Below are 15,012 nucleotides of genomic sequence, written 5' to 3' on the forward strand. Positions count from 1 at the left end.
GGCGCGCATGCGTATTGTGTCTCAAGGGCCGGCTTAAAGGGAAGTGGGTGTTGCCTCGTGGGCAACTGAAGCTGTTGTCAGGGTTTAGGTGCGGCTGCGGGGTTGCCGAGCGTCCGGGAGACGAAGAGGGGTGGATTTAGGTGTCCGAGGTTGCACCTGGAGGCGTGTGTAAGACTCTGCGGCCGAAGAAAGCTATTAAGCTTCATATATGGGTGATTAAAAAAAAAAAAAAGCATTGTCAGTTTTACTTGCTTGATTCCTGCTTCTCAATAGATCGTAACTCCGCCTCCGCATCTGTTTGGTCTTGCACTGCCAGCTCTTTGCTTGGAAAGTGCTCTGCATTGTTAGGGTTATTATTGCTCATGCGGCCATTCTCTTGTCATCCTCACTCTCCGACTCATTGGCGTGTGCATTCATGGACTGAGTAGGATTAATGGGTAAATATAATGTTCCAGTGGTCTCTAATTCTGGATTAAATACCAAATGGGAATTTCTAGCTCTGCGGATAATCTTAGGCATTGTTTTATTTAAAGGTTGATGACTGCATGTTTTGAAATCACCTAAAATTCCCCTTTATCATACTCCTCCCTCGTTCCTTACCTCCCCTCCCCCCGCCCAAGTCCTCAAAGTGGTGAAAATTTTGTTCCGAAGTTTTATGGACCCAGAAGAACTTCTCCTATTCATAATTGTGGGACTAGTTTTGTTACACGTAATATGAAAGGCGCTGAGTTTAGCCCGGAAAAGAAAAGAAGGGTTAAAATACCAGCGAGGAGACTTCGTGAGGTAGTTTCTCCAAATCAGGGAGAGAATTTGGCTTTGCCGAAAGAGGAGTTGCCCTGTGTTCCTCCAGCGTTGTCTGCAAATAAACGTCTTCCTCTTAGAACCGAGGCTAGCTTGACTGGAACGTTACGTGGTATGTGACTCCGAATAGCTTTCGCTTTTGTAGATCTTTATTTTCATTTCATTTTGTGTGTGTGTGTGTGTGTGTGTGTGTGTGTGTGTGTGTGAGTTTGGAAATTTATAGAGGATTTTTAACGTTTAAATTCTCAAACATATGATCCGTCTAGATTGTATAGGTGTTTGAAAGCTAACCCCTTTCCCTGGGAACATGGCTACAGAGTCAGTCTAATGGAATCCTATCCAACAGGCGGAATGAATGAAACACTTCCTACTGTGTTTTTTCCTTGTGTGGTTTTTGCACATTGTTCTCGTTCACATCTATGGTGGACGCACTTAAGTAATATGATGTGTTTATTGTTCATGGGTAGGGCTTTTTACCCAATACTCTACCTTCTGTTTGGATAGTGTTATTCAGTTTGGCGTAGTAGAACAACATAACTTCTGCCTTTTGATGTCTTTCCATGTTTCAATTCACTTAACCTGTCTGGAGTTCAGTGAAAATGAAGAAAACATATGCTTTTCCCATTTCAGTGATAATCATAAAGATCAAATTAATGAATATATGTGCAAAAACAAAAAAAAATGCTTATATAATGTGCTTTGGGGGAGATGCAGCATACTAAAGGCCTGGTTTTATAGTATGTACATATTTTATTCCTGGCAAATGATTCTACCCATAGTTTGTCCAAATCCGACATTGTAATGGTATATTTTAAAACAATTATCTCACTTGATTGTCAGTTCTGATCCTTATTTTCCAAAGTTATCAGCTGCAAAACAAAACCTTCATCAGGATATATTTTAATTACAGTTTAAATTTACTGCATGAAAAGTGGCTTTCCAATTTAGAATTTGCATTAATATGGAGTTTATAGTTCTTGAATCATGCCTGTACGGTTTCTAAAGATATGGTTCTGATTTTAAAATCACTAAAATTGATTCCTTTGTTTTTTAGGTTCATCAGACTTGACTTCTGCTAGAAATTATCAACAGCCTCCATTAGAAATTTCTACTGTGTCAGAAAGTGTAAGCAAAAGAATTCTTACATTCATTTTAAGCTTTTCAGTATTGTTGAGCAATGTGTTCTTAAGTCAGGTTTGATGAGCAACAGGCTTTGTTTTTGCTTAAATTTCACTTACCAAGAGAAATGTTTTACATACAATTGTGACTGGAATAGTATTTGAGACAATAAACAAAAAGTCTTCCATAGAATCAAAAATACTCATTACTAAGATGTCACTGACAGAAATATTGTAACTGAAAAGAAGCTCTGCTCTTATCTAAGAAAATGGTGTTCTAGACCAGAGACTCACTATACTGTTCAGTAAAGATAAAGAACCAGTAACAACATCATTTTTAAAAAGTGAGGTGTGATTACATGTCATTCAAACTAAGGTGAGGTCTTTTGTGTAGTTTTTTTTTTTTTTTTAAAGATTTATTTATGATAGACATAGAGAGAGAGGCAGAGACACAGGAGGAGGGAGAAGCAGGCTTCATGCCGGGAGCCCAACATGGGACTCGATCCCGGGACTGCAGGATCGCGCCCTGGGCCAAAGGCAGGCGCTAAACCGCTGAGCCACCCAGGGATCCCTTGTATAGTTTTTTGAGAGGTCTTTAAGAAATAATAACATGAAATTCTCATCTTGACCTTTATAATATTGAAAATATTTGATGATAAGTATATTTCGTTCATCCAGTCTAATTAGATTTTGATCACTAATCATAATGTTGACTATAGATTGTCAATTTAACAAGTCTTTAAAGAAGAGAGTTTCACAATATATTATCTTGAAAATTGAAACTGGTAAACTAAGAATGAAATTGAAACTGTTTACTGATCAACTCTGTAAAAAATTTACGATAAAAATGTATAGTTATGTGCCATAATTGGTCCCTGCATAAATGTGTAGTCTTTGAGTTGGTGTTTTGTTTCTTTTTTGAGTAGGTCTTATTTAATGATTAATGGTGTTTGAATTCCATTATCTAAATAATTTCCCAGATGGGTATACTATTATATAAATTGTCTCTGGAAAGACTGTATCAGTACACATTCTTCAACAAGCTCATGAGTGGAATTAGTGGTATTATTTTTCCCTAGTTTTACCAATATGGGCATTACTAGAATTAGACAAAAAAAAAAAAAACAAAAAAAAAAAAACTTTTTGCCATTTTGATAGGTAAAAAATGCATCTCATTTTGTATTTTTTATTAATACCCTTATTATTAATAATAATTATTAAAAAAAATAATTATTTTTCCATGTATATTGCCATCCTTATTCTTTTGTGTATTACATATTTACATGCTGTACTTTGTCTTACTCATTTGTAGGAGGTCTTTGTATTAATGTCCCAGATGCATTTTGTTGTATTGTTAGTCTTACTCATGGTTTGCAGGAAGTTCACACTTGTTTGTCAGGGGATAGCCTGATCACCTTCCTCTTATGATTTTCTCTTTACTCTTTTCGCTTTAGCAGGCAAAAAAAGATGTGTCTAAGGAAGGTGAAGAGCAACACTGAATGAACCTAGTACTTAAGAAGTCATGGTGTCTCAGCACTGATAGAATCTTAGAAATGAAGTCTAGGGTTGCACATGTGAGCAGAAAGCTATTTACTTGTTGAGAAGCCTCCTGAGACTACATTATAAGCTCAGGGATAAAGAGTGCTGTGATTAATTTGTGATGTTGTGTCACTGTTGGCCATCTTATGCACTCTGTTTGACTCAAAATGAATCAGATTTTCACATTAAACTGTAGCAGCTAAATTGTTATATGAGTCAGGCTACTAGACATGGCAAATTGAGGTTTGAATCTGAATTTCAGGGCCACTGGTTGCTTGCTTGTTCATTTACTCATTCAACAAAATCTTGAGTACCTTCAAGGTACCTAAACATTATGGTGGTTCTGGAAATGAAGAATCTAAAAGCACACAATCCTGCCCTCCTGGAACACAGTAGTCACATAGCCGCACATGGTACTTGGTAAGTAATAAATCATAAAGGTTTGGTTTTTTTTTTTAGTCTTTCATTTTTCCTTTCATATCTCAAAGGATTTTTCTAAAGATGTTGCAGTGCAAGAGTTGCCTCTGGATAAACTGGAAGAGAGCAACAGACAAAAAGGTAAAAGAATAGATTTGCATTTTTTTACCATATTTTTTATGTCTTAAAGTTCTGTGGCATTAGGTACATTCACATTAATGCAATTATCACCACCATCCATTTCCAGACCTTTTTCATTTTCCTCATTTGAAACTCTGTACTCATTAAACACTTACTCTCCATTTCCCACGTCTAGTTTTATGATTGACTTATTTCACTTAGCATGTCTTCATGGCTCATCTATGTTTTATGTGTCAGGATTTTGTTGTAAGGATAGAATTTTAGATCTTTAGATTTTAAGACATTCATTTTTTTTTTTTTAAAGACTTTCATTACACGGGCTTACAGTTTTTTCTTATTTTGATTATTTCATTTGAATTAACTTTTCCTTCCAAATTAAGCTATTAATGGAATCTTTAAAATCTGGAAAAAGATTTGTAATTGTAAAGGTAATTTTATAATTTCTAAACTGTTCCATAGGTTTGGTATTAAATATTTATAAAAAAATTTATAATCTCTGAATTCAAGTTTTGAGTAGTCATTGGTAAGATAATAGATTAAAAATATGCTTTGAGGAAATTTTGTGATTTTTCCTAAATGTAGTTTTATTTTTGAGCAGTTTTCTCTTTTGAGTTTAAGCAAAATGTCTCTCAGCCTCAGGTGTTTTCGATAATATTTTTTCTCTAAAGTCTAGGGTTATGACTAATATTATTCGGTCATTTAATTTGTTCCTTGCACTTTTTTTTTAAGACAGGGAAAAGAGGGGAGGGAGGAGGAAGACGGAGAGAGAGAACCTTAAGCAGGCTCTTCATCTAGAGCAGAGCCTGTCACATGGCTCAATCTCATGACCCTGAGATTATGACCTGAGCTGAAATCAAGAGTTGGACACTTAAGTCATTGAGCCATGCAGGTGCTCCAGTTCCTTGCATTTTATTAAATTGAGAAATCTTATTACTGAATTCCTAAATATTCTCTTAATTTAAAAAAGCTGTTTTGGGATAGCTTACCAAAATTTAGCAAATTTTTAGGAATCTGAAATATATTTTGTTTCTCAATTTTGCAGCAAATGACATCTTTATTTCTCGGTATACCATGGGACAGAAGGATGCTCTAAGAGCAGTTTTAAAGCAAAAGTAAGTTTCATTTACAGAAAATAGGTGGGCCATTTCTTCTATTTCTATATGATTCTCTAAAATTAGCTTCACTTATACTTTGAACGTAGGATAAATTTTCTTTTCAATGTGTGAAATATGTTTGAAACATTTTTCATAGAGCTGAACATGTATAAAATTAATAGCTGTTGACAGTTATTCTCAGGACTTTATATGCATTAACTCTTTTAATACTCACAAAATCCAATGAAGTCGATTCTATCACATCCCAATTTTACAGAATCCCCATTTTATAGATGAGGAAACTGAGGCACATAGAGATTGATTTTCTCAAGGTCATTTAGCACGTTTTCACTTGGCTGGGATTTAGACTAGTCTGCCTTTAGAGTTTGCTCTCTTAATAACTTCACTATACTACTTGCAGCAATGCTCAAGTAGTTTCAGAAACTTATTATTTACTATCCAAGGACATTTAGACTTTTCCTGGCCAAGATTTAAGAAAGGGACAAGGTTAGCATCTGAATGGAGCGAAGGGAGAGGATAGCTGCTGCTCTAAGTGGTCCCTTCCAAGTTTATCTTGAATACCAGTGAATACAAAACTAACTCTAACAATAGCACCATGATGAGCATATGTCTCCACTACTCTGGAGGCAATTTGTATTATTTTTTATCATTAGCAGAGATAGGATGAGATACATATTCTTAGGCTAAATGTATTCTACTCCTGAACTAGAGCAGTCTGGAAAGGCCCTTAGAAAATGAGTAAAATTTTTACTTAATTTTGAACTCTGATTTTATTCAAAGGGGCCATTTTATATTACTTCAGTGAATGGAAAATCACTTTTAAAAATAATGCAATTAAAATAAATATGCAATTTAAAATTTAAAAAATATTATTTTTCCACCTATGGTTATCTGTGGCAAACATATTACACTCTGGGAAACATTGTACTAACAAAAATAAATACTATCTCTAAACCACAAGGGTGTGGTCTGAGCCAGCCAGAGTTTACGAGCTGGTTGGTTGGGCTCATCATATTTTTCCTTTTTATCTTTGTTCAGTCTACAATTCCCAGTATGTAATATGGTGGTTAGGAGAGGAATTTTGATGGTAAATTGTATTCTGGGGCTTATATATATAGAGAAAGTGAAAAGAAGGGCATGAAAAGTGGTGCAGTCTCTCAAATTCTGCAGTTGAACCAGAAATTGCAGATCATATCTGCCTCATTTGGACAGAAAGTGAATACCACTTCCATGCAGCAGACCCAGAGTAGGGGCCCTACCAACTTGCCTTCAAGTCAGAACTCTCTAACTGGAGATCTCTGAGACCTCTTAGAACTCTCAGATCAGGAAGGGAGAAGTTCATAAACTAATGGACAATGAGAGATAACTGAACCACTACCCCTCTTAGACAGTAGATCTTTTCCCATTTCAGGATGAATGAACAGAATTAAAAACAAACAAAACAAACTAGGAAGAGTCTTGAGAAGGTGTTTTCAATGTAGAGAATAATTGATTCAGAAACATAAAAATGACTCTCATGTTGGGTTAAAAGACAGTCTATGTCTCAAGAGATAGACTTTGCTGTAGTCAATGTCACTTGAATTTATTAATTTTAGAGAATGGTAGATGGAATTTGGCAAAGTCATTCTAAAATTTACCTGGAAGGACATATGGTTGAGAATATGTATACCTGATGTTAAGAATACATACTATAGAATACACATAGTTGAGAATAGCTAATTTGGGGAAAAAACTGTAATGATGAAGAATTTGCTCTATTTGACATAATATGCTCTGAAGCTATACTAATAAAAAGTAATAGGCCAGAGTCTTTGAGTAATGAAGAATCTGGCCAAAGTGTCTAGAACAGGGTAGAATGTCTTACAGGTGGATAGAGAGCAAGGAAGGGGTAGGTTATAAACTTCTTTAAAGGAGAGAAGTGGCAAATCATCTGAAAATATTAAAGTATGATATATATTTCTTAAAAGGCTCATTCAGATAATAGGATCAAAAGATGAATTGGAAGAGCACTGGACTCTAGTTTAGGAACCCAACTGGCTATGAATTTGGGGGTAATCTCTTTGAGAGGGATTCATTTGGTCCTCAGTACATGGGAGGGTGGTAGAATGAGGGCAGAATCATTGCTGGTTTGGAGAGGAGTAACTGATTAGAAGATAGACGTAGAATGGACAGAAATTGATGATTAGATCTGAGAGTAAAGAAGGAGCTAAGGGGCAGCCCAGGTGGCTCAGCGGTTTAGTGCCGCCTTCAGCCCAGGGGGTGTGATCCTGGAGACCTGGGATCGAGTCCCACGTCGGGCTCCGTGCATGGAGCCGGCTTTTCCCTCTGCCTGTGTCTCTGCCTCTCTCTCTCTCTCTCTGTGTGTGTGTGTCTCTCATAAATAAATAAATAAAATCTTAAAAAAAAAAAAAAAAAAGGGAGCTAAGGATGAATCCCAGATTTTTGGCTATATAAATGCATGGTCAGTAGTAGTAACCAAGAAAGGAAATCTTTGGGAAAGAATTCTTGAGGGAATAAATTTCATTTTGGACATATGCGGGGGTTTGAAGTATCTCTATGAGATATCCAGGTAAAAGTATCCAATAGGAAATTGAATATAAAGATCAAATTAATGAAAAGTCTAAGCTAGGCTTCTTCTGGATGATAGAAGTAGTGTATAAATGGTAGCCTGATCTGGGAACAGTTGAAGGGACTTGATGAGAGGGCAAAGCAAGATGGCACAGAGTAGGACACTATGGAAACCAAACCTTAAAGAGTTATACAGAAAGCAAGCGAGCTTCTAAATGCTGCTCAGTTTATCCAGAGATGTAGGAGATTATGGTGTTAACAAAGCCAAGGGGAATGAAGTTCTAAGTTTGATAGGCTGCTCAGAGATAAAGAAAGGTAAGGACTCAAAGTATCCATTGAAATAAGCCAAAATTATTACTGGCCTTGGTGATGGCGGTTTCTGCACAGTATTGGTATAGATGCCAGATTCAGAGGATTTAGGAATAAGATAAAATTCTAAAAAAAAAAAAAAAAAAAAGAAATAATTTCTTCTGAATTAGAAAGTTGTGTATTTTCCCATTTCTTAACACTTAGAAGCTATTTACATTAGTTACATTGAGCATTTGATGTGACAATTAGAAAAAAAATAAAATTTAAAAGCCTATAAAGAAGTTGATGTTTGGTCTTATAATGTTATTTTCTCTTGCTGGTCAAAGTAATGTGTTCAGCAGTGTGATTCGAGAGTTTGTGTGTGAAGTAATAGGTATGTATAGGAAGCTAGGGCAGTGACAGAGGATGGTGCATGTCAACTGTCAAACAAGACATTAGCCTATTCACTTATCTCTATGGAACAATTTTAGATTTTTAAACGGTGGAGAAATGTGTTTGGGAAGTTTCTGAATGAGTAAAATCTTCAAGAATGAAATAGTTGGCAAGAGATGTTGAAGTTTGTTTTTGTTTTTGTTTTTTTACCAGAGGGAGAAGCATGAAGGGAGACGTACTATCCTGAGAGAGCTAGGTGTTTTGGGACCATCTGTAGGAATAATAAGCCAACTGTGCCTTACTGGTTCTGTGACTTTGGTCAAGTAAATCCTGTTACCTCTGTGGACCTCAATTTCTTCATCTGTCAAATTAGGAAGTTAGGATAGGTGACCTCTTCAGTTCTCCCTTGCCTCTGTAGTTCTGTGACACCATTCCTGCAATTGTGATGAAATAATTGACAAAACTTGATAACTCAGGTATGAGAAGGTAAGAGGAGAATGGAGAAGTTAAGAGTCAAGATAACTTCAAAATTTTGAGACACAGAGAAATGATGCTCTTAGAAATGAGGAAATATGGAAGAGGAGTAAGTTTAAGAGCTGCTCTGGGTCTTCTGATCTTACTTAGACTTACCTAGGGACTCTGCAGTTTTGTTGGTCATTCCTTTTATTGTGTTTTTTTGTTTTGTTTTACAAAATTGAGTTTTTTCTTAATATTTATTTAATTAGATCCTTCATTGTAAATATGTTTGTATTTTCTCTCATTTTTAATTCAGGCTGCTTTAATCTGTGTTTGATGCTCTGTTTTCACAAACTGTGACATTTATTAATAAATATTTAAATGAGTTAGAATTAAACAGTTGTTTAGCAATTGTAACAGTTTCTCTTGGGTTGTATTCCTTTGGAAGTAAAACTTGGTACTTGCATTCTTAGAACCTTTTTTTTTTTTTTTAAGATTTTATTTATTCATGAGAGACACAGAGAGAGAGGCAGAGACACAGGCAGAGAGAGAAGCCGGCTCTATGCAGGGAGCCCAGTGTGGGACCCGATCCCAGGACTCCAGGATCACATCCTGAGCTGAAGGCAGGCACCCAACCACTGAGCCACCCAGGCATCCCTAGAAACTTTTCTGCATGTTTTGCATTTATACTTCCTGATTATATATCTTTGTAATTGTGTAACAATGTCTTTTTCTATGTGCAAGTCTTATTTCTGAGATATCATAACCTTCCAGGAATTATCTTCTTATGTCTTTAGTGTTTAGTGACCTTTCATAGATTTCATTAGCCAAATGACTGATAAGATCCTGATATGGAAAACCAAGTGATTTAATTTTTTAAAAAAATCAAGAAAACCCACCTTCAGCAGATTACCACTACAAGTGCTTCTTGAAATGGCTCAATGTGGCTTACTGAATATATTTGTATTCTTTTTATTTACAGGGCTCAAAACATGCCTGTTTTTAAAGAAGTAAAGGTACAGCTTTTGGAAGATGCAGGCACAGGAAAAGATGCTGCTACTCAGGAAATGAGAACTTCACCCAGTGGAATTGATTCAGCTACAACTGTGGCTGCAGCAACAGCAGCTGCCATTGCTACAGCAGCCCCACTGATAAAAGTATATTTTTTTTCCTAGATATTCACAGCTTCTCTGTAAAATGTAAAAGTATTTATTAGGAACAAGTCCCTAAATGGTTGTATCCCACCATAGACTAGGATCATTCTAGTCACTCTTAATTTGAAAAAATTTTCCTGTTTGTGGTTGTATATTACCTCTCAGGAGTTGAGATGTACCCCCTCCTTGCTGTGATAATGCTGGCGAATCTAGGAATGACTGGGTCCAGCACTGAAACCATCACATCCAGAGAGCTCCCAAGTTGTGGGCAACCTGGGACAACTGGTCACCCTTACATTAGAACTAAAAAGGAACTCAGAGATCATCTCTGCCACCCCTCTCAGTTGGCAAATGGAAAACTGAGAAACAGGGTCAGAGTAGGGGCAGGTCCAGAGCTAATAGGTGGCAGAGCTAAGATGGGACTCCCGGATGCTGACCTAATTCAGTCTGAGATTAGCAGAGTATCAAAGGCTAATTTGTTTAGTTATTTACTTCTTTTTAATTACCACTTAATTATTTTATTTTTGGCATTGTAGCAGTTCTTTGTTGCAAATGTGTTATTAATGAGAGAAAAGATCTACTTTAGGATAACTTATCTTCGTCTTTTTATTTCTGTGATTCTAAAAATAGAAGTATAAAATCATGAGAGATTTAGAGAATAAAACTCTAGTTTGATCATTTTTATTATCGGTCACTTTGAACAACTTTCCTAGTAATTGAGCATATTTTTTATAAATTTATTTTTTATTGGTGTTCAATTTGCCAACTTATAGAATAACACCCAGTGAATTGAGCATATTTTTGATGTGTTGATATTTTATTGTTTTAGGTACAGAGTGATTTGGAAGCAAAAGTCAATTCTGTTACAGAATTACTCAATAAGTTACAGGAGACTGATAAACAGTTACAACGTGTTACAGAGCGGCAAACAAGCATTCAGAATAAACATGAGAAACTACATTGTCATGATCATGAAAAGCAAATGAATGTGGTGATGGAGCAGCACCTTAGGCATCTTGAAAAATTACAACAACAACAAATAGATATTCAGGTATCTGTAATAAAGCCAGAACACATCCCATGGTCTTTATCTCTTGGATTCCTAAGCTAATATTCATTGGTAATTGCAATAGCTCATTACATTGTAACAGTTTTAGTTTTTAAATAATGATCTGAGAGTTCATCATTCTTCCTTTCCATGTGGAGACCTCTCTCTGCACATTCTAGTTCAAATATCACAAATTCTGTAAGAATTTCCATAGAGTTGGCTTTTCCTTTTTTTTTTGTGGTATTTCTGTTCATACCATTTCTTAAAAAGGATTTCTTTTTTTATTTATTTGAAAGAAAGAGCTCTCACAGAGGGAGAGTGAGAAGCAGACTCCCTGCTGAGCAGGGAGCCCAAGATGGGGCTCAAATCCAGGACCCTAGGATCACCACCTGAGCCAAAGGCAGATGCTTAACTGACTGAGCCACCAGCTGTTCCTGTTCATACCATTTTTAAAGGGCTAATACTGCATTGCAGTGACTTGTTTACATCAGTGTTTGTTAGCCTGAGAATGTGCATCAGAATCACATGAAGAGCCTTATAAAAATACAGATGCATGTACCTCTCAGATATTGAGACAGCAGGTCTGAGATGGGGACTAGGAATAGAAATCTGTAATGATTCTGATAAGAACCATCTGGTATACATAGTGCTTCTGCATTTAATTAAAAGCATAAACATTTTTAATTGGCTTTTGAATATGAGGCATGGGGTTACTATAAAAGGAAGAGTTCTCCTCAGAAGGAACTGATAGTACAGTTTCCTATTTATTTTGGGATTTCCAAGTCCTGGGATAGTACCCAGCAGTCAGGTACTCAATATAATTTTTTTTTTTTTTATTGGAGTTCAATTTGCCAACATATAGCATAACACCCAGTGCTCATCCTGCCAAGTGTCCCCCTCAGTGCCCGTCACCTAGTCACCCCAGCCCCCCGCCCACCTCCCTTTCTACTACCCCTTGTTCGTTTCCCAGAGTTAGGTGTCTCATGTTTTGTTACCCTTGCTGATATTTTCACTCATTTTCTCTCCTTTCCCCTTTATTCCCTTTCACTAATTTTTATTTATTTATTTATTTATTTTTCACTAATTTTTATATTCCCCAAATGAATGAGACCATATAATGTTTGTCCTTCTCCGATTGACTTATTTCACTCAGCATAATACCTTCCAGTTTCATCCACGTTGAAGCAAATGGTGGGTATTTGTCGTTTCTAATGGCTGAGTAATATTCCATTGTATACATAGACCACATCTTCCTTATCCATTCATCTTTCGATGGACACCGAGGCTCCTTCCACAGTTTGGCTGTTGTGGACATTGCTGCTATAAACATTGGGGTGCAGATGTTCTGGCATTTCACTGCATCTGTATATTTGGGGTAAATCCCCAGCAGTGCAATTGCTGGGTCATAGGGCATTTCTATTAATTCTTTGAGGAACCTTCACACAGTTTTCCAGAGTGGCTGCACCAGTTCACATTCCCACCAACAGTGCAAGAGGGTTCCCCTTTCTCCACATCCTCTCCAACATTTGTTGTTTCCTGTCTTGTTAATTTTCACCATTCTCACTGGTATGAGGTGGTATCTCATTGTGGTTTTGATTTGTGTTTCCCTGATGGCCAGTGATGCGGAGCATTTTCTCATGTGCTTGTTGGCCATGTGTATGTCTTCCTCTGTGAAATTTCTGTTCATGTCTTTTGCCCATTTCATGATTGGGATTTTTTTTTTTTTGAATGAGTGATCAGCACTATAAATGCATTGGTTTTAATTTACTTTTTTTTTTTTTCTAATTTGCAACTTTAAAACTTTAAAAAATTGAAATAGAACATTTGGAAGAATACACAATAAATTTATTATAGCTTAGTGTGTTATCACAGAGGTAGCACTAATAAGCTGTAATTTTCAAAACTTCTTAATAGAGCTTGGTTTGAGCTTTCCATGTGGTTGAAGAAAGTATTTTTATTGGAATGATTATGGCCATACAAAGTAAAGTTTTAGCATTATATGTTCTCATTCATTTGGGGAATATAAATAATTGTGAAAGGGAATATAAGGGAAGGGAGAAGAAATGTGTGGGAAATATCAGAAAGGGAGACAGAACATAAAGACTCCTAACTCTGGGAAACGAACTAGGGGTGGTGGAAGGGGAGGAGGCGGGGGGTGGGGGTGAATGGGTGATGGGCACTGAGAGGGGCACTTGACGGGATTAGAGCACTGGGTGTTATTCTGTATGTTGGTAAATTGAACACCAATAAAAAATAAATTTATTAAAAAAAAAGTAAAGTTTTAGTAAGTACTCCACAACTAAACTTGAGTGGACAGCATGGGCTCTCGTGAGAAGGTAGGAGTGGGTCTGTCAGAGTGCTTGTTCTTGGTCTACAAATAACTGTTCATCTCTGAGCCTTGATTTCTTTACTTAGAAAACATTTTATTTTGTTTGTTTGGGTTAAAAGGAGATGACACATTTGAAAAGCACATTGATTTCTTAAGGAGAAAGTTCTACTTGTCCTATATATCTGTCTGTCATTTATCCATTTTTCTATAAATAAACCCAAAATTCATTGACTTTCTGAGTTTGGGAGAATGGAATCTTTTCTCATGCAGGCATCTTATTATAATGCTTATAATTTCAGAGAAAGTTGAAGTTTTAGTGACAGATATATTATTAGTTCAATAAATGCTTAATGAAATGAAATTTGTTGAGCCTGTCCCATTTATTTATGTAGAGAGATCTCCACACAGTTTTAAGACTTCTATAAAACTAAATTTTTAGGTTTTCCTTTACCTGGTTTAAGTCTTTTTTGAAATCAGTTGTAGTAGTTCAGGTACATAAACGTTCCAGATGTTTTAATAAATGATGCTGAAAATTGTTGTTACTTTAGTGCTCATTTATATTTTAATTGCATATGTATTATTGCTGCTACTTTTCTGAGTGCTTCTTAGCAGTGTTTTAAACCCTTTCCTTCAAACAAAATCATCCAGGATATAAAAGATGAGAAGTTTTGGTTTGAAATTCTCTGGTTGAAGTAGAGGTCTAGGACTAGAGCCCCTTCTTTTGTTTATCTCCTTGCATGCCTCGCAGGCCTCTGAGCCATCTCTGAAATAGAAAGGAAGAAACTGAGGTTTAGAATGGTTAAATAAAATGATCAAGGTCATACTACAGAGCTAGGCTTAACCCAGCAATGTCACTGCTACAGTGAAAGTTACATGTATGTATTTTCATGTTTATTAAATCTAATATGTTGTTTTCAAGTCCTCTAGTAAATTTCAATGTAGTTTGTCATCTCTTTCAAATGATATTTGAAATCAATAAAATAATTGTATGTCTTCCAGAGTCATTTCATTAGTGCTGCGCTTAAGACCAGTAATTTTCAGCCTGTTGCTGTGCCCGCTTCTAGAGTGATGGAAAAGTATTCTGTAAAACCAGACTTTTCTAATCTTGGTAGCAGTAATCTATCTTCACATAACACATTTGCTTCCAAACAAGGTAAAAATACGTAGTTCTCTGTGAATGAAAAATGTCATCTATGAATTTTCTCTACAGTATATGTCAGCCAAAAATGTGTTTTGGCTGTGTAGTTCTCTGTGAATGAAAAATGTCATCTATGAATTTTCTCTACAGTATATGTCAGCCAAAAATGTGTTTACTAGGTGGTAGAAGACTGTCTTTGTTTATAGGTTAAATAATTTTTAGGTCATTTTGAAACTTGCTTAGTCAAGTTAGGAATCATGTCCTACTTTATGGTTTTAATAAATAACCTTCATAACTTGTCACAAGTTTAGAAAAATTTTACTCATGTAGTATCAATGCTTGTAATCCATTTTTCAATTCTCTGACAAACTGTATATTTACCATTTTCCTTGATTCTGTGAGGAGAGAAATGATCTGGGTACACTCATAAACTATTTCTAATGATTTTCAGTTAGTAATGTAAGTTTGCCTGTTTTATTTTATTTATTTTAAAGATTTTATTTATTC

At 35.9% G+C, this 15,012-nt stretch overlaps 1 protein-coding gene across 8 annotated transcripts in view; it reads left to right on the forward strand.

Moving 5' to 3' along the window:
- The first annotated feature begins 43 nt into the window (after window positions 1-43).
- Window positions 44-15,012, forward strand: part of KIAA0586 (KIAA0586 ortholog) — a 109,150-nt gene continuing 94,181 nt past the window's right edge. For 2 of the 8 annotated variants that reach the window (XR_003135409.3, XM_025444069.3), the window contains exons 1-7: window positions 45-913; window positions 1,856-1,926; window positions 3,947-4,016; window positions 5,059-5,128; window positions 9,819-9,993; window positions 10,820-11,041; window positions 14,367-14,520. Coding sequence is in view for 6 of the 8 variants with exons in the window: in XM_025444069.3 (XP_025299854.1) it covers window positions 715-913; window positions 1,856-1,926; window positions 3,947-4,016; window positions 5,059-5,128; window positions 9,819-9,993; window positions 10,820-11,041; window positions 14,367-14,520 (961 nt within the window). In the remaining 2 variants the exon portion in view is untranslated. Of the gene's footprint in view, window positions 914-1,855; window positions 1,927-3,720; window positions 3,879-3,946; window positions 4,017-5,058; window positions 5,129-8,790; window positions 8,964-9,818; window positions 9,994-10,819; window positions 11,042-14,366; window positions 14,521-15,012 lie in introns of those variants that run through there. The other 6 variants (XR_003135410.3, XM_025444070.3, XM_025444071.3 and 3 more) reach the window with 6 other exon arrangements.

The sequence above is a fragment of the Canis lupus genome, chromosome 8, assembly GCF_003254725.2.
Source record: "Canis lupus dingo isolate Sandy chromosome 8, ASM325472v2, whole genome shotgun sequence".
Taxonomy (NCBI): Eukaryota; Metazoa; Chordata; class Mammalia; order Carnivora; family Canidae; genus Canis; species Canis lupus.